The 22,986-nt window shown below is 49.2% G+C and overlaps 1 protein-coding gene across 3 annotated transcripts in view; it reads right to left on the bottom strand.

The window, feature by feature from the left end:
- ABTB3 (ankyrin repeat and BTB domain containing 3) overlaps positions 1–21,528 on the bottom strand; it is a 180,805-nt gene extending 159,277 nt beyond the window's left edge. For all 3 annotated transcript variants that reach the window (XM_054219397.1, XM_054219484.1, XM_054219575.1), the window contains exon 1: positions 20,531–21,528. In XM_054219397.1, coding sequence (XP_054075372.1) covers positions 20,531–21,500 — 970 coding nt within the window. In that variant the 5' untranslated portion in view covers positions 21,501–21,528. The remainder of the gene's footprint in view (positions 1–20,530) is intronic.
- Positions 21,529–22,986: the final 1,458 nt, after the last annotated feature.

Genomic DNA, 22,986 nt, shown 5'->3' with positions numbered 1-22,986 from the left:
ACTGTGCATTTCCTTTTTAACAAGCTGCACGGTGCAATGATGTTTTGAAGTAACTTGGTGCATGATGCATATTCAGCAACTATTTATAAAGCACAAAGGTAAGTAGAAGAGGAGACAAACCCACTCATCCTAGACTATTTGCACCTCCTCCACTGGTGCTGCGGTGGTGATTTGCTTTATCCCTTAATCTCCCAAGCTAGTCCAATGTTATACACGTTAGAAGTTTTCATCTAACCCATACGACCATGCTCAGTAGATAAGATTTACCTGAGTAAGTTTTGTGGCCCCAATTAGGAAAGAACTTTTGTGACTCCTCCACTGTCCCCGCACAACACAAGTTTCAGTCCAGCTGAAGGATGAGATAGAAGACATGCCAAGAGAAAGCGGAGGCAACTGGCCAACAGAAGCCAAACTGCAAAAGCTAAAAGCTGCAAAATGCTACGGACACATTTTGTGTCATCCCAAAGTAGCAGAAAGAAGAGCATCCAAAGAGCAAACTATTTTCAGCAGCACTGATAGGAACTTGGAAATTAAAATACCAGACTATGGAGTGCATCCACTTGGTCTGCCGGCCCATATGGCTGAGGCAATTATCTCCACTCATTTCACCTCTCCACTCACTGGAAAAAGGACAGATTTTGAAAGAAGGATGGAAAAATACTGCTTAAAAAGAGCAACAATTTTTCACAATCTCTAAAAACATTTCTGTATATATTATCTCAAAAGGATATCAAATAGTATGATCATAGGCCATGCTAAGCTGTGCCATCTCATAATATGCAATCATCGCTGTGCAGAACCTGTATGGGGTAGATCAATCGCCCAGCGGGGCACCAGGGACATCAGAGCATTCTGGGGCACCGCAGCGCAGCAGGGACAGCCTGCTGCAGCAATTTCGGAGAACTTCAGAGGTTTTTTTAAAAAAAAAAAAAAATATATATATATATATAAGAAAAGTATGTGACTAAATGCTTCCTTTCCTGTTGCTGTTTGCATATTGTTAAAGGGACAACTCCATTTTTAAAGCACTTTTCAGGTCACCTTCAAGAATTCACCATATATACCCACACTTGCTTTTTATTTCATAACATCCTTTAGTTCTTGATGAGATTGTACTGCACAGCCTGGTGTTCCCAACTTTCCTTGGCACCAGGTTATGATTCACAACGGAAGTGGCTACCTGTAATCCTCCACAGCTATGCTTATAGGGATTTCACATTTTTAAAGCCAGGGAAGTCTTAAACTTTGGGGGAATAGCGGGAGAGGGGAAACAGCTGCTTAGCTCTAATTCAAAATAAACACCACCTTCTGGTGGATGCCCACCCTATGGACAACACATGGGGAGCACCAGAGACCACCAGCAGCACCATGACTCCTAATTAGCAACAAAGGGCAATGAGAATGTATGGAACGGGGCTGCCTGCACCCATGTGCAATAATTAGCAACACGCTGCACCAGGCGTGGTATGTGACACCGTCACTCCAGCAACCTCCCATGCGGTGAAAGAGGAACAAGGTTTGACCTCCCAACCCAACACACGGTTTTAGTTTCAACAATTTATTGGAAGGACGCATCACAGTGACGCTCGAGGAACATCCAAGACATCCATTATGTCTCAGGTGAAAACCCCAAGTCGGCCCCACCACTTCCCGCAGCCTGTGGATTTTAAATGAAACCTCACGATGCAAGTTGAGAAGTACAGCAGAAACCTTGTGAAGAAGCCGCTCCCTGGGAGAGCCCTGGATGTCGTAAGGAAGGTGTCTAGCACCAATGCAGGCAAACAGGCCATGTCGCAGCATCCCTCGGAGGAACGACAGCAGAAGGGACACGGCTATGGGTGTGCTAGGAGAGACAGCTGCTGCTATCGCTTCCAGTCAAATGCACTGCAGCTCCCGTTACCGTCAAGCAGCGGAGAGCATTTTTACGTTGTCGTCTTCACCCACCATTAGTTTCGACACTGCTTTCGCCTCCACTATTTACACGTTGAAGAAAGAGCGGTGCTGGGAAGACAATTCACTCGGAAATGCCTGCTTTTTAAGAACCCACCCTTCTTATTTTCCCGCAGCATATGCATGGGTAAAAATAGGCAACCGGCCTTGATAGCTGGTGAAGCTCTCAAACACTGAACAGATCTGCTGCAACCTTCCTGGGCACCGCGCAAAGCCCATCCTTCCCTCCAGACCCCCCTGAAAGGAGTGGGAGGAGAGTCGCACAGTGGATACACTGACGTTTCTAACCACGCTGCTCTAGGGGTATTGCATTAGATAGGGGCAGAAGGGCCTTCCTCCCTCCCCCTGGCCCGTTCTGTGTTTCAGTCTCAAAAACCAACCTCACCATGAGTTTACCGAGGAGGACAAGGGAGGAGCGAATGTGGCAGAGGGCAGCACCTGATAGCTTATCACCCGCTCTAACTGCGGCTGCAGAGACTTGTAGTTGGCACAGCATCATCCTGACAAGAAAAACAGGACTATCAGACTCAAGATACAGCCGCTACTTGAGCGGGAGTGAGACAGAGGGGAACTTTAATTCCCATGGAGCTCAGTTGGTGCACAGCCACAGAAAAGGAGAACTGGAAGGAGCCTCCAGAGCTCGCTCCACACATGAATTCAGCGAGTGCTTTTGTCACAGGAACATTATTCACTCCTTCCTGCTTCCCTTTTATTTTCTTAACAGATTACAACCCCAACAGACATCTACGATGACTAAAGCAGCAATTATGGGCATGTCACTGAACTACTGCGCGGACAGAATTACTCCGGATTCACGGTACACCCTCACCGCTCGCTGACGACTGTATGTGCTTCAGACCTGACTCTGTTCCCGTCGAAACCCTACTAGCACACACCCCACAAGGCGGTGGAGCAGAACCATGCCTCAGGTACCGGCAACACCTTGCAAACCATGGAGGCGGATGCTGGGCCAGGTTTTCAAATGTGGGCAGCATGGTATCATTAGCCAAACCCGTGCAACTAACAACTGGGTGCTTGTCTTCGAGGCATATCAACGGTGGGCCCGGCTGAAGATGTGATCTAAGACATCTGCTACCCTCATTTTGAGGGGGTCCTGAGCTGAGCAGATACGGAAGCTACTCACTGCAGTGTTTCTGAGCAAGCAAAAGTGAAATTCAATTTAGTTGGTGAATCAGATCTCTTCATTTCCACAATGCTCCTGGCTAGATGCATTTTCTCTTCCACACGCACACGCAATTCCAGCTGCTTGGCCTCGCAGTAGATAGCAAGCAATCAAATACAAATGCAGATATTTAAATCTCAGGCAAATTCAGATCCATGCAATGCAAACATAGATAACCTCATAGAGGCACACGCACTTTCCAGCACCTTAATGATTCATTGCAAAGGAACAGTCTGTTTGGGTTTTTTTGCTTCAGGAACAGGTATTGACCCTGACACCCAAATGGTATCTTCTCAAGAGAGCAAAATTATTCCCACTTGTCTGTGCCTTTTTTTTCTGGACAGATGTCTTGGCCTGAAATGTTACACTGATTCCGGGTGTCTTTAGAGGTTCAGTACACGCGCGCAATAACAGAAGGGACAACATCCCTCACAGTACAGCAATTGCTGCTCCTGCAGGGATCTATCCTTCTTTGCCCCTTTCCTTACCCCTGACTTCCTCTCGAAGAATTACTCAGGTACGTGCAGGACAGCAAACGACGCATAAATCTCCCCTCAGTTTCCACCGAGTTTAGACATTCACTTCGCACAAGTCAGAAAACGTATTTGGCTTTTTATTATTTTTATTTAAAGGCCCAGAGAACAACATAAATCCCTCCTTCCTTTTCTGGAGGAGCCAACAGGACTCGTTAAGCCTTCTGGTTCCCTCTGCTGCCATAAAAAGGTGCAGACTTTCTAAATGTGATCAGCTGCTGTGCAAAGGCTCTGCTGCGGTCTCAAGAAAAAATTCAGAGTTCAAGTACCTCCCGACGGAGCTTCCTGCGGGATTGCGCCAGTCTCCCGGCACTGCCGAGCCGAGGAGGGAGCCAGCGCTGGCGGTGAAGGTCACCTCTAGGCAGAAAGGCTTCCAGAGACCCTCCGCTTTGGGCCTGGCTCTTTGGAAACAGCTAGACTTCAGAAGTGACTGTCTACACAATGCACAGGCTGAAAGGGGTAGTCTGTCTCCACAAGGAAGATGCAAGGACCACAAGGAGGTCAGAGCACTTGCTTTCTACTCGGCTTCCAAGATACTGTCCTTGAAGCCATTAAAGCCGAGTGTCCCGCTAACAAAGACATAAAGCTAGACACCAACCACAGCATCTTCTTACAGTCCCATCAGCTCCAGAGACAGACTCACAACTAAGGGGAGCAAAGAGGCCCCAACCATCCAGAACCTCTGCATGGTTTCCACCTGGCAGAGCCCAGGGCTGGAGCAGGGCACTGAGCCAGGCTGGGCATGCCAGGAGACGTGGCATTTCCATATGTGAAGGCAGCACCCACCCCTGCTTTACATCCCTTCCAGCTTCCCAAGAGTCAGGGAAAAGAGCTCCCACAGTCAGGCCGCTGATGAGAGGTGTCAAATTGACTATTGCCATAACCAGCTACAGCTGTACCTACCCGCGGGTGCTCTCCTGCACCAAGAGTGAAGTGACGGGAAACCTCGACATCTCCAGACTAAAATACATGCACAAGTACAAGGTTGGTTTGTGCATGCTCAAGGCAGGTGGTGCTTCCCAACACTGCATTTACACATGTAAAACAGAGGCAAATTATCCAGTAGCTGACAGCTTATCCAGCACCTCGAGGCAGCAAGACTGCCTGAAATGACTCCCTGTCGGAGAATCGCTTGCGTTCACTGCGAAAAGGCATCAGGCAACCTGATGGCAATGGGCTACGGCATATTGGCTATATCTGGACAGCATCCCTTAAGCTGCCCTCGAAAATGGGTGGCGTGCCAACGCTGTGACATACTACGCACGAATGTGCCCATCAGTCGTTCATTTGGAGGTAGTTCAAGCGCTGTGTGTTGTTAAGGGCAGCCTCCATCAACAGCGGCACTTGAAACACAAAGGCTGGTAGCACTGAAAATTGTCTAAGGAGGGAAACGTTATATGAAAGTTCAAATACAAGAGATATATTTCTCTGACAAGCACGCTCCAGGAACAGACACCACAGTAAAACACGGTGATTAACAGAAGGATGTATGTATCTTTTCTAGGTCAACTCTCAATAACTTGAGAAGATACCAGGTCACAGACTCATTTAGTGGGTTGGTATTTTTCTTTTTTTTTTTCTTTTTTTTTTTTTTTGTTTAAAAACACAGCTATACTGACTTCAGTTGAACTTTTCCACTCTTCAACCACTAGATCTACCTGATACTATATTTGACCTAAATGTAACTGAAGTCGCTTTCCCTCACAATAATGATAAGCCTAAGAAGATCATTGCAGCATGTCCTCCTCAGATATTAGCAAGCAGAAATTTAGGAAAGGTTTACAGCAAGACTCGAGGCCATGAAACTAAATTTTGCTTTCATTACCAGCTGCAGAGTTTTAAGATTGGACCTGCAGCTCGGAGCCCATGGACTGGGTAAGAGAAAAATCAGCCAGTATTTCCATGCTTCTCTGTAATTTGAAACCACCGAGACATATCTCAGGGTATAAATCACACAGCTCTATAAATAAAATAAATTATGATTTTGTACTCTTTGGAAGAAAGCTGACACCAAATTCATGTAGCAAACGTAAGAAAAAAAAATAAGCCTGGCTTGTGGCCCAAGCACACAAGAAGCTCCCCCTTGTTCCCGAGGAGGAAACTCCACCACCACCATTAGCTGGCTATGCCCTTGGAGGCCCATGGCCACAGGTAATCTACAATACACTAAACGTCTGTCTGTTTGTAGCACCTTCAGGTAATGAGGTAAATATTTATTAACAGAAAGGACCACCGGCAAAATTCCAGCAAACTCCCGTGAAAGGGCGAGCTCTTATTCTCAGGTAATTAAATGGTGAATCTTCCCAGTAAAGTCCCAGTCCCAAGTTCACATCACACGGATACCTATGACTGCTTCTCTATGCTGCATAAAAAGAAGTGTCCCACTTTTTAAATGCACACTGTCACTTCTGTGAACTGAAGTACGACCTCTCCCTGGCACAGCCTTTTTAAAACAAAACTGCTACATACATGTGAAAAAGCAAGTAACCCGCTACCGGAAAATACTTAGTTTTGTATAAACCAATTATCCTCTGTGGCAAAAAGATCAGATAAACACAGTTTTGAAAGTGTGTGGTTATGAAATGATTGAATGTATCACTTTGGCTCTTCCATAACAAATTAAAGATAAAATTGAACAATTCTTTCATTTCATAATAGGAAATAAATCTTCTAACAGACAACTGTCACTTAAAATCCCTTCAGAAACATCCTGTTCAGTTTCAAAGTGGGGACAAAGGTGGATTATGAAGTGCTTTAAGAAATGTATTCCCTTCTATTCTGTGTCCCCCCTTCTCTCGACAATACATAGCAAAGAAAGCAGGACACATCTTGGAGCTCATCAATACAAAACCAGTGAGAGCTTTGCCTGACAAAGACATCAGGATCCCTGGGGGTGCTTATAAGCCACCACGTTTGGAGCCCGAGCTGCAGTTCCTGTAAGTCTCTGTCTTCCGTACATGACACGAGTGTGACTTTTAAGTGAATTTACAAGAAATATGAATGAGCACATGAAGACCATTTCTCAAACTCCTTGCAAAATGGGAAGTTGCATTTCTTACATAGTTCCTACGAAAAAGAGATTTACATAGTTGCATGTGCGTGCCAGCCCCTTCACTGCCCCCAGCAACCTTCCACCTCACAGGCAGGTTCCAACTAACTCTGGCCAAGGACTACGGCAAAAGAGATGGCCACTGACAATTGCATTTCCGCAAGTGTTAGGGAAGCAAAAGATCTCAGAGGGACTATACCATTTTCCCCCATGGAGGGGAAAGGTGGTGGCAAGCTGAACCTTTGTTGGACATTGGAGGAGGGTGCTGAATGATATGAAGATAGAAAAAGCTTTCATCGACCCAACCCCAGCATGAAGCCCTCCTCATCCCTTCACCCCTAGGGTTTGGCCACGATAACAAATAACTCAAACACTGAATAAAGCATGGAGTCTACTCACTGCCTTGGCAGCCCATCCTGCTTCACGGCTTGCACAGCCCTCCCCAGGGCCTCCTCCCCATGCCATGCTTGGGTACCACACAAGGTGCCACCATGAGCCAGCTGCCTTCCTCAGTGAGATCAAACACTTCCCAGAGCATAGAGCGCTCAGGCAAGCTTTGACAGCCTCTTGGACAAATTCAGTGCTGTCAGAAAGATGACAGACCTCCACCAAGACCTCAGTCCCATTATTCACAGTTCCGCAGGGTAAGACTTAGGGGCAAAGCCTTGGAGCCCACAGCCCCTCCACAGCACTGGCCACCAGTCAGTCCCCACGGTTATCAGGGAGGCACAAAACACAGGCCTGAGAAAGCAGAGCACCAGCCTCTCGCATGCTGCTAGATGATGAATGGAGAAACCCATTCCCATCATTTTCAATTAATGAGTCCCATTTTTATTTTTCTGCAGATTGTCCCAAGGGGACGGGGTAAGGTACCGACCTCCTTGCGCAGGGAGGAGGTTAAGCTCAAATGCCCTGCATCCAGTTGTTTGCAGCACTTAATTCCAACAAAGCCACAATTAATTGTGCTGCGGTATCAGTAAGCGCACTGGCTACACCATTAGAGCCCATTATTTTCCCTCCAAGACATTACGTTACTACATTATTGATGCAACAGTCCAGTGTAATGAAGCGGTGCTTTGCATCCTTCTTCCTACTCAACACCAAGCTCACAGCGCTGTAGCACCGACGCCAGATTTAGTAAGGCTCTTTTTTCCAGTAGGTCAAAAATTCCAGTCAACAACATAAAAAAACAGCTGTGCAAAAGAGTTAAACACCTGTCCTCAATCAAATGCAAATGCTTGGGTTTCTATTTGGTACAACTCAAAATTACATCTATTTCTAAATACTCGGCTTCAACAGTGAATATTTTTACCTCATCTGGACAGACTATTTTCAGAAAGGCATTCAAGGGAGATTAAGCCAGAATGCAGTAAATTTGCGAGCCACTTACATAAATACTGAACTTCTTTGAAGTTAAGGGGGGGAAAAAAAGCGGGTCTATCTAGAGGGTCACCACTCCTAACGCAGAGAGCACACAGGAAAGCCAGGAAAGGAAGATTTGCCGATGTCAAAATTGCAGAAGAAAACCTACAGAAGTTATCACAAAAGGAGCTTAAAACAGTAATCATTCAGTCCTGCGGCTCTTAGTCATTCGCAGGACTATTGAAACGAATAAAGTTTATCCGCGTGAACAACACTGCAGTCAGCAGCGAATGGTTCTGCAGCACAGAGGAAGGCCGGGAACACCCATCGCATCTTGTGCAATGCCTGGGAAGGCTGTCCAAGCGAAGCTCGAGCTAAAATGTGAAAGAGTACTTCCTCTGCAATTATTAATATAAGACAGAGTATTAATATAATCTTTAGAATCGTCCTCCTTCACATGCATAACTCCAACAAATGCTTCCCAGTCATTCCCTGCAGCATTCAGCTCCGCAAACCCCCAGTGCGCTGCGAAAAGGAGGGGGCTCTTCAAAGTCATTTTAAATTTACTCTCTTTCAGTTTCATTTAATATTCTTGCATCCTGGCTCCCTGCAAAAAAAGTAGCTGATCAGTTCCCGCTTTGCCACTCACTCTCTTGCACGGTGCAATCACAGCTTCTCCTGGGCGCCTTCTTTCTAGACCAAATAACACCACTCTGGTTGGTTGACTATCGCTGTACCGAAATATTCCCCTTGGGACCCCCAGCTTTCATTATCTTTTCTGCTGTTTGCACTATTCTTTCTCTTTCTGGAAATGAGGCTACTGAAACTGAACTAATTACTCCAGGCTCAGAGGATGTTTTATGGGGGTGCTGAATTGTTCTCATTTTTTCCCTCTGCCACAGCCAATACCGGTGTGTTTGTTTAAATAACGACAACTATTTTCAGTGTATCGGTGCAACGCCAGCAGCACTGCGAACCTTCAAGGGGAGAAAGATCAGAACTCATCCCCGTGATGCTCCTCAAGCCAGAGTCAAGGGGAGAAGTAAACTAAGAAGTCCTCGTTTTCTCAACCCCTTTTCTCTTGAATGCTGTCCCTACCCCCAAAATGGATGCTTTCCCAGGGGCTCATCCAACTCAGACCCTACCAGTCCACAAAAGGTGTGAATCCCAGCCCTAAAGAACCCGGTGAACCCACCTTCTTACTCTAGCCAGGGATGTCTCAGCAGCGCTGTGGGGAGTATGCAACATGGATTGCACAAGCTGCCCGTGGGCCTCGCAGCTCCTTTCCACGGTACAGGTCTAACTCTGCTCAGCAACTGGCTTTGTAGCCAGTTTTGCAGTTTGGGTGTGTTTGCGCTCTTTGCATGAGAAGCAGCTATTAAGCAGGCAGCAGCATTCCAGGTGACCTCCCAGGGAATCCCAAAGCATAGCCTTCAGTTGGGCAAATCAGAGTCATCTCATCTCAAGGTGACAAAGGGAGGGTAAGGGTGGCAGGGTCCTTTCCAAAGGAAAGCCTTGCCACCACTGTGCCTCCTCGCTCCGAATGAAAGAGAAGTCACCTGCAAGAGCGGCCGACGCCTGAGCATCCACAGCCAGCCCAAAACCTTAGAAAACACTTTGTGACTCACCAGCTCCTGCCTCATGCCAACACAGTCTGTAATTAAAGGTGTCTCGATAGAACCTCACCAGCCCTGATAAGGCAGTGTTTTCCCACCCATCTGATAACCGAGTCTCTCCATAACCTCAAGCTCCGTCTCAAGCCCTTCTCTCCCCGTGACATCCCTGGTCAGTGCAGAAGAAGCAGAGCCGGCAGACATCAGCATCCCCATCTGCTCTGGTGGTTTGATGGCTCTCCTCACCACAGGTCTCCTTATAAAACCCGCCAATTATCCCACGCATACGCAGTTCCTATGTGCCAAAGAGAGGTGACAGCCCATATCCTTCCTGAAAATCAATTAGACTATCTGTACACTTAAGGGGGAATAAGCTTTGGGTAGGGTATTTTTCTCTTGTTGTATTTAATCTTGCTTTAGAAGCATTCAGCCACCACAGTTTAAACTGCTGATGTATGTCAGACAGACAGCGTCACCGACTTATCTACCTTGGCTCCCAGCTTTCGGCTGCAAGAGCGTTGCTCCATAAGTTCAGCATCCTTTGCATTAGACAGGTGTTTATCTCATTCCTACATTTAAACACATAAAGTAGTTCAAATCACTCCTGCTTGTCTTACCTGTGGTTCACCAAACATGCCCTTTAAGATGGAAGCCAAGGCATCGTGTGCATTCACACAGGACGGAATTTTTCGTTAAAAATGGTCTGCACATTGCTGGTGTCTGCCCCTGCATTCACTCAGCTTGCAAAACTCTTTTTACCATCCAAACCCATTTGATGCACAAGGCAATTTTTTGTGGTATAACAAAGAACTACTTAATAGGTAAAGCACAACAGCAAAGCAACAGCGGGTCCTAACTACCAAGCGGCGGCTTGTTTGGGGTTGTGGGTTTTTTCCATGTTAAAGGAATTGCATATTTTGAAAACCCTCCTCCTTACTGAAAGCATGCCAGATAATTAAACCGAAGCTCTTATTTTTAAAATCTAATTTACTTTTGAAAACATAAGCTGCTGGACTATTTTTAGGATTTTTCTTATGTGGGCCAGTGGAAATAGGCTAGCCAGTTAGCGTGAGGGCTTACAGACTGCGCCGCGCGGAGTTCACTTTCCAGACTTTAAGCTGAACACCATAAATCAGTAGAACAATGAAAAAAAAAAATTCCCTTTCAAATTATAAATAAATATGTGCAGTGAAGTACTGATACTCATCTTTCGTTCTGAAAAAGTTTATTTTTAGCAACACTAAATCTGGGCCTACAGCTTTGACTCAAGAGTTTCTCTAATTTGTTACCAACTGCTAAAGGTCATCCTGGTGTTGGAAGTGCTGCCCTCACCACCGAAATCAGGCGAGGACTACTGGATTAGATTTAGCAATACCTGTGGAATATCTTGTATCATACATCACTCCACACAAAATGTATGCTAGAGAAGGGAAATAACACCAGTAGCACAAGGATAATTTTTCTGAAGTATAGAGTTTTGTGACCCTTACTTCACAAATATCAAGAAAAGTAAAAGAATTGGAGGTACCTGCATCTAGCCCCTACCAATTTTGTTCACTATACTGTAACCCAGAGGAAAATAATCTACCTACCCACACTTACAGTGAATGATTCAGTGAAAGTCATTTCTGTGATAGGCTGGCATGCAAAAAAATGCCCCTGGACTACAAAAAAAAAAAAAAAATTAAAAAAAATCTTCTTAGAATCCTCCACAAAAAGCATCTCAGCAGGTAACCAAAATGACTCTGACCTCTGAAATCTCTCTCCTTTTTGTTGGCAGCACTTCCCACCAAAGGGCTGGGAGTCCAGCATCACTCCCTGGGGCATCTGGCCCGCCTCACCAGTGGCAGCTTGCCTTGCTGCCGGCCACGTCCTCTTTGAGGTGATGGAGAAGTGAAGATGCTTCACCTGGGGCAAAGGACCTGCAGCCTGAGGACTGGATATGGCCCTCAGCCCCATAACCCATGTTTTTCCAAATCCCTGCCGGATAACATCCCAGAGAGGAGTTTGCAAGGCTTGCTCAGCCCTCCGCAAGGAAAAGCTGACCTTCCCCAGTTCTAGCTCCTTGTTCACAGCCAAACACAATATATTAGCAAAGGCACTACAGCCCAGCAGTGTTTATCCAAGACTACCACGGGGCCAGAGAAACTGCGAAACACTGCGGGATGCAAAGTTTCCTCCAATTATTTGACCGCCTCGAAAATGCAAATGCATTCACCATACCTCTTGCTGCAACCCCGGCCCTGCTCGCTTCCCCCACCTGGGAGCAATATTTCATGGCAGTGCAATTTAAAGGCAGGGTGGTTTTATTAATTTTAAAGCCTCAGACTCTCACAGGTCCAGGTGCTACTCCACAGCACTCGAGGACAGAAATCCGGTCCTTGAAGAGGCCTCTTCTCTAATCTTCTCGGGGGTTCCTGTTTGCCTGCTGACTCACGAGCCTGTCCCGAGACCTTTATGGGCACGTCAAGTCCATGTGCTGTTCACCGGAGTGAGATCTACCCACGTAAGGGCTCTGGGAGCAGGCTCCAAACTTGCTGACCCAAAGGTATTACCCGTCCCTGCCAGCTTGGCTGCGACGCCTCTGTGCACTCCTATCTCCTGGCGAGCATCCCGCCTCCCACACGTCCTGCAGCCACAATCCCTCCCTGCACTTTCGCTTTCAGCTACCTTACAACACCGAGAGAAAAGAGTAGATTACAGAATCACAGAACGGTAGGGGTTGGAAGGGACCTCTGGAGATCATCTAGTCCAGACCCCTGCCAGAGCAGGGTCCCCTAGAGCAGGTTGCACAGGAACGCGTCCAGGCGGGTTCTGAATAGCGAAGGAGACTCCACCACCTCTCTGGGCAGCCTGTTCCAGTGCTCTGCCACCCTCAAAGGAAAGAAGTTCCTCCTCATGTTGAGATGGAACTTCCTATGTTCAAGTTTGTGCCCGTTACCTCTTGTCCTGTCACTGGGCACCACTGAAAAAAGACCGGTCCCATCCTCCTGACGCCCACCCTTTAAGTATTTATAAGCATTGATAAGATCCCTCCCCTCAGTCTTCTTTTTTCAAGACTGAAAAGACCCAAGTCCCTCAGCCTTTCTTCATAAGACAGATGTTCCAGTCCCCTAATCATCTTCATAGCCCTTTGCTGTATATTCACTATCAACAGTTCCATATATAGTATCAACACCCACAACTGCCTTAAGCACAGCGGTAGGAAGAGCCCAGTCCCCAGGTGTCACAACACCAAATTCGCCACCAAGCAGATCACGGACACCAGACAACCTACCACCACCAAGCAGACTCACACCAGGTCTGTGTAACAGCCACCAGGACCTGAATCTGGCCCAAAATTTTCAAGCAAGTAGGATGCCATTTAACACAGTGCTTTTACATGGCCTGGAACCAACTGGGGTGAACATGCCCCTTCCTCCCTTACCCGCCTCTGCCTCCTCGGTTCAGCAGGGACATGATCACCTGCCCTGAGGCCTGTCGGTACAAGTGCTCTAATTTTCTTCCTGTTCCTTATTACCAATCCAGTATTGTTTAACTCTAAGTCAAGTCAAAGCCGATTTCCTTATTGGTGACGAGCCAAGAAAATCCCTGTGGGAAACTGCCAAGGGTCCCAGGCACCTTCTCAGCCTCCTCAAGCTGGTCCACGTATTTACCGCAGGATGCCAACAGGCCTCTTACAGTATCATAATATAAAATCTCCTGGGTAGTTTCCAGGAGGAATTACAACAAAAAAAAAGGAATCAAGGAAGAGATGAAAATACCATCAAGGTGTCAGGCACCACTTAAACGGAGACCAAGAAAATGGTCACGTCCTATAAACCACGCTGTGCAACTTCTCCTCACCCACAAACTACCCGGTGAGGGACTGCGATGATTCAAAGCATTAGTTCAGTATTAAATTAAATTAATTAAAATAACCAAGACAAGCCTCTGCAGCCTCAGCAAGATATCAAGTGCCTGTAACCCGTCCGTTCTGCTGAACTGATCCACACCAACGATGGCTCCTTGTTCTTCAGCTGCTCCCAGAAAAATATCCCTCACTCCTGCTATCAAAACAAGCCTTACAACTCCCTTCTCACTGACTCACTGCACCTGATCAGTGGCCTGCTCTCTTACGGGAGGGAGATACAGCTTCATGGAAAGCAAAAGGAGCGACTGACCACCAGATTATATCTCCTTGCAGCCTACAACAGCAGGACTGCTGTATTACCTCCTGGGAAAATGGGAAGCTTACGCGCTGACAGACAAATGTGGCCACACTGAGCCCACTGGTAGGGACTCTTTGTTGTAGGAAATCCCCGAAAGGACGGACAGATTGAGAGCCACATAGGAGGCTTCAGCTGGCGTAGTCCTCTAAAATGTCTGGGGTTTTTTTTCAGGCTGTCCCCATTTAACACCTCTGGCAAAGTAACTACAGGTTACGCTGACCGCACAGGCTCTGGGGTAGTTTTGACGCCATCTTTGAAAATCTTTAAAGTACTTACCAGGTGCATAACAATTATAATTACAGATTTATATGGAGATGGTGCAGTAAGTTGCTTTTGGTAAGGAAGAAAACAAGGAGAAGAGCAAAGGAAGAAAAAAGCCGCTACTTTTTCTCCGACACCCAGGGCAAAGGAAAACACCCTGCAGACAGAGCCACAGGCGGGAGCACTGGGACAGAGGGACTGGCAGGACGGCACCTCTGCCAGGGCTGGACATGACGGCCCGGCCTGGGACACTGAGAGAGGCACCAGCAAAGTCTTGAGACTGTGAGGAGACTGGGAAGGTGAGCAGGCACTGATGCAGGCTGGGAAGATCATACCGGTGCTGTGGGAGGTGAAAGCATTGGGAAAATCATCCCACAACACCAAGCAGATGCTGGTTTCGCTGCCCAGCAGTTAATGCTAATGTTTGGTGTGTTAAAGGAGATACAGGAGCAGTCTGACGGGCTCCAAGCTGCTGTCCTGACCCCTGTGAGTGTGCAGAAAGCCAACCTGCTCAGGGACACAAACGGTGGCAGCACTGCTGCTCGTGATCCCCGCAGCCAGAGAGCACGTCCTGGTGACGATGAACTCCCTTCATCCATCCCCTCCTTGCTTTTTCTGTACAGCCTCTACTGGGCCAGCAACAGAGCTATTTTGGGTAGAAGCTGCTAGTTTGGGCGAGCTGTCTGAAAGGAGCCCCCACTCTTTTTGCACTACACGTTGGCCAGAGGAAATTACTCCGGGCAGAGGATTTAATTCCCAGCGCCCACACGCTCCAGGAAACAGCTCTCTTCCCCTCTGGTGTCATCTAATTAAGCGTGGCTTTCTCCTTTCACACCTTCATTGTGGGTAAGGTGGGGAGAAGACCATAAAGCTTTCCTCTAGCTCCTGAGAGAGGACAACCAGGTCCCTGTCCAGGATAAGGGAGAAAAGGCTCAGGCTTTACAAGTCCTCAAGCTGGTGCACCCCTGGGTAATTATTCTGGATAACGTGGAAGATTTCCTACTTATAACTGACACCTTGGTTTGATACGCACTGCACAAAGGCCAACACACTAACCATGGTGTCTTGTTCACTCGAAGTAACTTTGAGCAGCCACGGAAGAGAGAACGCATTTGCAGCAGCGTTAGGGAAAGGTCCAACATTGTCCCTAACGCTCACCTGCACCTTGTGTCACCCACTCACAGGACTGAAGGGCGAGGTGAAGCCCGCTAGCATTCAGCAAAAAGAGCCAGGAACACAATATACTGCTAAAATTATGCTGTTATTCCCCTAACGTGCTCCTCGTACATACAGGCATATTTCCCAATCATAAGTCCAAAGCCTCATTTACGTCAGAAACTAAGCAGTATGGCTGCAGCCCTAAAAATCCCTAGCGCGGCCACAGCTGTAACTGCTATTAAGGTATTTTCCAACATGATAAAGGGAATAATCACATTGGCATACATCATCTTTATGATTATTCTGTGTGCTTCTGGTATAACCATTTCTGGGAACTATTTTTTTTTTTAATGTTATACTCATAACCGAAACAAATTACGTGAATAAAAACGTCCAGAGGGAAACAAACCCTCATCAGCCAGTCAGTCAAACAACAACCTCCCAGTGGGTTTCTACTTCCCGGTCCCACCATTGCTCCTTCGCAATCCTCTCAAGGCAACGGAGGTCTGGAACGAGCGCACACAAGCTGAGCGTCTGCCTGTCCTGCTCCTACCAACACCAGGAACATCAAGCAACGCGCGTTCCCCAGGGAAGGAACACAGTTTCTTCACAGCCATCCCAGTTCCCACCAGCATCCGCAGCCACAGGCCACAACCAGGCACAACCTCGTACCCTGCGGGCAGGCGACTCTCCCTCCCACAGGGAGAGGGCACAAATGCGCAATTTGTTTAGGGAGGCCATGGAATTTTGCTTGGAAGGCTGTCAGGTAAGAAAATCAAGCAAAAATAGGCATCATTTGTTGCACCGCTACTGAGGTCAACCTCTGGGCATGGGACTCAAGCGCCAAGAAGCAGATGGGGAAAACACAAGAGCAAAGACCCCTAAGTATAACATACAGGTGCATGTAAGAAACTTCAAACTGGATTCCAATTTATTTTTTTTTCCTAGCGAAAAATAAGATTGAAATATAACGAGGAGAAAAAAGGATGTTCTTGAAACTGCAGTTAAAAAAGCCCAGGAAAAAGGCATGAAATTCCATTTTGTGCCCAAATATTCCTCTATCATCCTAGCTGAAATAAGTTTTAGATTGATTTTTACGTTGCCCCTAAAGCCATAATAGCATCTTGAATGGTTCAATTACAACAGAAAGCAGAGAAATAACAGACAAGAGTATGCTCGCCAGTAAAGGAAGGGTATGGTCTCTATATACACACACGTATGTATACATATGTATCAGAACTTAAAAGCATTAACTGATTTGGTTAAGCTGTGCTAATATATTGGTATTGCTCATTTGCTTGGAGTCCCTCTAGTTCGCCTGGATCAGGAGAAGAGGCTGAGGTTAAACTGAGGTTAGCGGACACGTGTCAGCCAAGCCTGACCTAATCCTGGGTTTCTTCCTACTTGTTGTGTCTTCCTCTCTAAATAATATTAAGAATAGGAAGAAACCACAGGGACGCAGTTGGGTTCCAAATAACTATTTTTAGTAAACCGTACACAAACAGACGAGGCTGAGTTGTACACGCCGGCCGCTCCGCAGAAACCTCCTCACCGTGATCCCTGGCTCCCTGGCTGTCTCCCTCACGGACTCTGCCCTTCCCTTCCCACCACAAGTCCTGCCCTGCAAGATAGGGAGATCCCCCAAGACTGAAACAGAAACAATGCTTTTTCTGAATTCTGTATTGATCTAAGTGTTATCTAATACCATTCCTCCACCTGGTACAAGAGGACCTTGATAACACAGCGTAGGTGACTTCGAGCTACTTGGACCCGCCATGCCATCTAAGCATCCCCTGTGAAAGAAACGAAAATACTACAGCTTAAAGCACCGAGGTGCTAGCTTTTACTGCCTTTCATCGAGTACACAATATTTTGCTCCCACTATTTCCAGGGAAATAACACTCTGTACAACTGTTATAAGATGTAAAATGTGTACTGTGCTGTTCAGAGGGAGCTCGTAATTGAAACATTTGAGCGCCAATGAAATCCCAAACGTAAAGTTTTTAATTTTCATTCAACCATGACATTAAAATTCTGGTTGTGCGGGGGGGGGGCGGAATTACTACCTCAGAGTGCTTTTAAGATCTATTCTTTCTGATATAGTAACTGGGATAAGCTCAGCCAAGATGCCAGCAGCTGCTGGCATATACTCCAGCGGCTTGTTCCCGACACCACTGCCTGCTTCTCCTTTGTCATCCCTACTCCCGTACCACACCAGAGGTTGTCAAGAGGCTTATCAAGGAGATGTGGCCTGCTGCCTGCAATGCACGAAGGAGTGCCACCACCTTCACCCACGTGCCTTCAACCCCGCACCAGGAATGAGCTGTTGGAGAGCGGGGCTCCTGTCGCAGCTATCCAAGCTAGGGGCAGACGTACTCGAGACAGGCCCAGCAGGGTGAAGCACCCACCGAAAGAACCGGCTCAGACATCTTTGTCTGAAGGCGCATGACCATCACTTATAGGAAGGAGAAGGTTATCTTGCAATACTGATCTTATTCAGCAGCTTCCAAGGTGACAGGGTATGACACCAGGCTAAAAAACCTCAGCTAAACCACTGAACGCTCTGCACAACTGACGGGGAAGCCCTGAAAGGCCTGTTTGTGTGTTGCAGATCCTCAGACCATCTTCCCCAACACTCGTGTTCACAAACTGTGTAAGAGTGATCTCGGACTGCATCACGCACAAACTCATGTCCCTCCTTACTTGCATCCCATGATCTTCATGGGTTGCCTGTTTCACTATCCAGATGGAATTTAGGGTGTTGAATTTAGCCTGGAAAATTTTTAAAGGTTTGACATTTGCCTGCCAGAGAGACAACATCTCTCCCCCCAGAAAAACAGCCTGCAGATAAGGTATTGCTAGGAGCTTTGCTTTTTGCACTGCTTTCCTTTCCCCCCCTTCACTCAAATCATATTGGCCATGGTATCTCCAGAAAGGACCCAGCCACGACTTCTCATCCACATCTGATGGATCAAATCCACCAATTTCAGTACCTGTGTGTCCACATGCCACCCAGCTGGGGAATGGCATCCTGATTTATCAAACCTCCAGAGTACAAGGCCCGTCTCTTCTTCTGGAGTAGTACAGAGAGATGTGAGGAAAAGTCTCCTACCCATTAAGTTGCTTTATCACGGTGTTTCAAGAACTGAGCACAGAGGAAGGATGAGCTTGTGGTAATGCCGCTATATAGAGATGTAGCTTCCAGCAGTCCTAGCCTCCTACCACAGATTGCCCAAATAGTTTCGAGGAGGTCAAATAATCTCTCACATCAGATTTCCCCACCTTTTAAGTGCCTGAGAAGGAAACATTTGCAAGCAACCGTGGAGCACTCAGACATCAAAATGGTGAGGACTATATAAACAGATACATATCTCACTGGTGAAGAAACAGACTGATGTGTTTAATGGTTTATAATGGCTGTTTTAGTTGCCATGAAAGTACTTAAGCACACGCAACGCGTCCTTGGATTAAATCTAAATAAACATAAACAGCAATAAAAAATGGCTTTTATTACAAGAAGGCCTGACTCTTGTTTGCACCTGTAACTCTAAATATATGTTAACAGGATGTCAAACTCCGTATTATAAGATGCTAAAAAGCAAAACAACATTACAGTCATTTGCATAGAAAACATAACGACACGGGGAGAGAGGTAAAACAAAATGGACAACTTGCTTGGGTCTGATTCGAACGTCTTAGAAAAAATGGCATTTGCTGGAGTCAGGACTGAGCTACCGAGGAGCTTTGTGCCAGGTAAAGCTATAACAAAACGGAGATGAAAACACCAAATCGGGTCCCTGGAAGGGAGATAAATGAGGGTCAGAATGAAGTTAATTTAAATCCAGCGAGCTGATACAGAGGGAGTTAGAGAGAGCCGCAAAACAAAATGAAAGGCTCAGTAGGAGCCTGCACAGCCAGTGCTGCAGTGTCAGAAACGCAACACAGTGCCATCTGAAACCTACAGGCACAGTACCAGGACTCCAGGAAAAAAACCCAAGGGTGGCACTCCTGGGGAAGACATGCCTGCCTGAAACAGCCCCGGAATAAAGCGCAAGGGTCCTGCAACCCATGGCCCCGACAGCAGATGCATGTCGAGGGGAGGCTCAGCAGAGCCTCTGGGGAGGGCATCCACGGCCAGAGTAATATAACAGAGGAATATAACGGAGCCACATCTGTTTACACCGGGGAGGAGGATTTGCTCCTTTCTTTTGGTCCTGCTTGGCATCCTCCTTTGGGTCTCTTATGGGAGAGAAGGTGTCTTAACACAATAGATAATTAGCTGTAACGCATCCTCTGTGGCTGTAACAACTTAACAGGGCTTATCTGTAGACCTGGTCTAGGCTTCCAGTTATCCTTGTTCTCCCGGTTCCCTTCCCGCCCCCCCCCCCGACATTTGCATCTCAGCTTGACAGATATTTTGTATTTAAGCTGAATAAAAGTGTTTGCATGTGCCTGTGCACGCTTAGGAGAAGGAAGGAGAAAACCACCCGGTTTCAACTCGGATTCCCTGAGACACGGCTCGTTCCATTTTCCCTTCCCTGACAAACAGAGGGAGCTGAAATAAGAAACGTCAACTTCGGGATCCTGCTCTACCGAACGACAACTCATTAGAAATATCAGACTCTACGGTTTGGTTTTTTTTTTTTTTAAAAAAAAAAAAAAGCAAGAAGAAAAAAAATCCCCAGGAAGTTGATGCATCGGCGTGTTGCATCTGTGTCAAGCTCTGGGTAAACAAGCAGCAACATGAATGAAATCTGTCCAGAAAGACTGCATTTCAGCGCCAACCACGCAATCTCTGGCCAAACCACTGCATATGTAACAAAGTTTGATCTCGCTTGCGAGCGCTCAGCTGCGCTTCTGCCATTTCCTGTGGAAAACTGAAGCTCGGAACCGCGTCCGTCACCCAGCCCCCGCCGACACCCCTCTGCCAGCTCCCCCCAAACACACGCACCCCCACCCCCGCGAAGGCAGGCGGGCAGCCCCGGCAGAGCCAGGCGGGGATGCTCGGCAGCTCCCTCCCCTCCCTCCGGACCGGCAAGGGGCAAACCCGCCCGGCTGCCCTCTCCTCCCTCCCGGGCCACCCCGGCGGCAGGTGTCGCAGCCCCTCGCCCCGAGGGGAGCGAACAGACGGACGCCGGGGAAGGGGGGGTCCCGCACCGGCGCCAACAGGTGGTCGTCGGCGCCCGGTGCCGCCCCGCGGCCGCACTCACCGCTGGCGTTCTTGCCGCAGATGAGGTGCTGGTAGGGCTGCAGCAAGCCCCAGAGCTCGGGGTCGTTGTTGACCGTCTGCTCCAGCGCCTCCAGGGTGAACCGGGGCGCCTCGCCGCCCTCCTGCTTCTCCTTCTCGGCCGGGGAGGCGGCGGCGGCCGGCGGGCGGCCGGGCGGCGGGAGCGGGGCGGCGGGGCCGGCCAGCACCCGGGCGTGGATGTCGCGGAAGAGGCTCTCGGTGCCGGCGGTGAGGTAGATGGCGGCGTGCTCGTGGATGCGCAGGGCCACCCGGCTGTCCACCATCCAGCGGTAGAACTTGCCCACGGAGAAGGCCAGCCCGCACCGCGCCGACTTGCCGCGGCTGAAGCGGTCGCCGCCGCTGCCGCTCATGTTGTAGAGGGAGAGGGCGCCCAGGGCGGCCGCCGTGCAGCGGGCCGCCAGCGTCCAGCCCAGGACGATCTCCATGGCGCTCCGCACTTCGTGCTTGGTGCACTTGGCGAAGCGGAGGCTCAGCCGCTGCGCTTCCCGGGCGATGCGCACCAGCGCCCGGCTCACCAGCGTCGAGAGCCGCGCCGCCGCATCCCGGCTCCCGGGGCTGGAGGCGGCGGCGGCAGCTCCCGGCGCCCGCGGCTCCCGGCGCGGCGGCGGCAGCAGCAGAGCCTCCACCTCCTCCAGGCTCCAGGGGACCTCCTCAAGGTCGGGCAGGAGCCGGGAGCACTGCTGCCCCGCGCAGTCCAGCACCTCGGAGTCTTCCGCTAGGACGGTGTTGACGGTGTCGAAGCTGTTGTGCCGACTGTGCATGGAGTCAGTTAGATGCGGCCAGCAGCTTCCTCCATAGGGGTACGCGGGGTGCGAATCCGAGCAGCAGAGCGACAAGTTGGAGGAACGCACCGAATCCGCCGCGCCACCATACCCGGAGTCCAGCGTCAGGTCTTCCAGCGTCCTCACCCCCGTCTTACCTCTCCGGGCCATCGCCGCACTTCATGCTGCACCCGCGGGGACCCGGGCACGGGGAGGTGGGGGGGGGGGGGGGGTGGAGGGGCAAAAGAAGAGAACGGGGAGGTGGGGGAGCAGCGGCGAGAGACCCGCCGGCCGCAGCCTGGCTGCCGCCCCGCAACAGACGCCGGCGAAGCGGCGGCGGTGCTGGCCGCGGCCCCCGCTCCCGGTTCCCGGCTCCGGGGCTCCTGCACTGCGCCGCGCCGCCGGCCCGACACCGCACCGCAGCGCCGGCCAGGCGGCGCGCCGAGGAGGGGGGGTGGGCGGGACTATGCAAAGCGCCTCCGGCTGGCGGCCAATGGGGCGGCGCCTGGGGGGCGGGGATATGTAAAGCGCCGCGGACGGCGGCCAATAGGGGCGGCACCGCCCGGCGCCAGGGCACCGCCCCTTCGGCTCCGCGGGGCGCGGACGGGGCGCGCCGCACCGCGCAGCGAGGGGCGGGAGGGGGGAGAGGGACCGCCTGGTGCTGTCGCCGGCCTGTCCCCGGTCCCATCTCGGTCCCACGGGGACTGCAAGCACACTTCCGCCTGCGCGGGGTCCCCGCCCGGGCTGCAGCCTGCGCGGCCGCGCAGGCTGCAGCCCGAGCGGGGACCCCGCGCAGGCAGAAACCCCGCCGTTCAGTCCCGAAAATGTTATGGTTTGTCGTTTAGATAATTATTCTCTCACCCAATGACCCCTCCCCAGCTGGGGAATAAAAAAAAAAACAAAACAAAAAACCACCACAAGGAAACCCAAGGGTCCAAGGGTTGAAGTATAGACAGAATAAGATTAAATAATTAACATCAATGACACTAAAGAACCGATATCGACCCCGCTACCGGTGTAAAATATACAAGGATTATACTCAGCCAATTATATGCTCTGCACTCCCAGCAGTGGACAGCAAATGTTGGACACTGCGAGTGCTGGCGGCTTTGGGAGGCCTCAAGGGTCCATCACCAGGGCAAGAAGTTCTCAGGATCGCCAGCCATCGTAGCAGAGGAGAAAATCCTCAGCGAACTTGCTGATTTATATTGAATGGGACGTTCACGGTATGAAATAATCCCGTTGGGCAGCTTGTGTCTCGCTTCTACTCATCCCTGCACCTGGCCAACTCGAAAATACCAAGACCTTGAAACCTGCATACCATAGCTGGCTATGAAGTAAGTATTTTCACAAATTCAGACGCTAAAGTCTTCTAAAAATGCTGTTTTCCTTAGCATTAGAAGAGACCTTACTGAAAAGTAAAATCACCGAAAGAGGAAATTAATCCTGTGTCGCTCAAACCAGGACAACACGTTAATTCAGCATCAGTCCAGTGAGGCTCGGGAGATGTGTGGCCTACCGTGTCCCCGTGCACTGAGTCCTCTGTTCCCTCCCGGCTGGGAAGAGCAAGGTGTGAAGCTTGTCTGTGTTACATCCACCACCGACGGCTCCTCAGGCACATAAACTGGAGACCCGCTCCAGCCCTCACTGGTTTTTC

Source organism: Rissa tridactyla, chromosome 1 (genome assembly GCF_028500815.1).
Source record: "Rissa tridactyla isolate bRisTri1 chromosome 1, bRisTri1.patW.cur.20221130, whole genome shotgun sequence".
In the NCBI taxonomy this organism is placed as follows: domain Eukaryota; kingdom Metazoa; phylum Chordata; class Aves; order Charadriiformes; family Laridae; genus Rissa; species Rissa tridactyla.
This window is presented reverse-complemented; position numbering and strand designations above follow the sequence as displayed.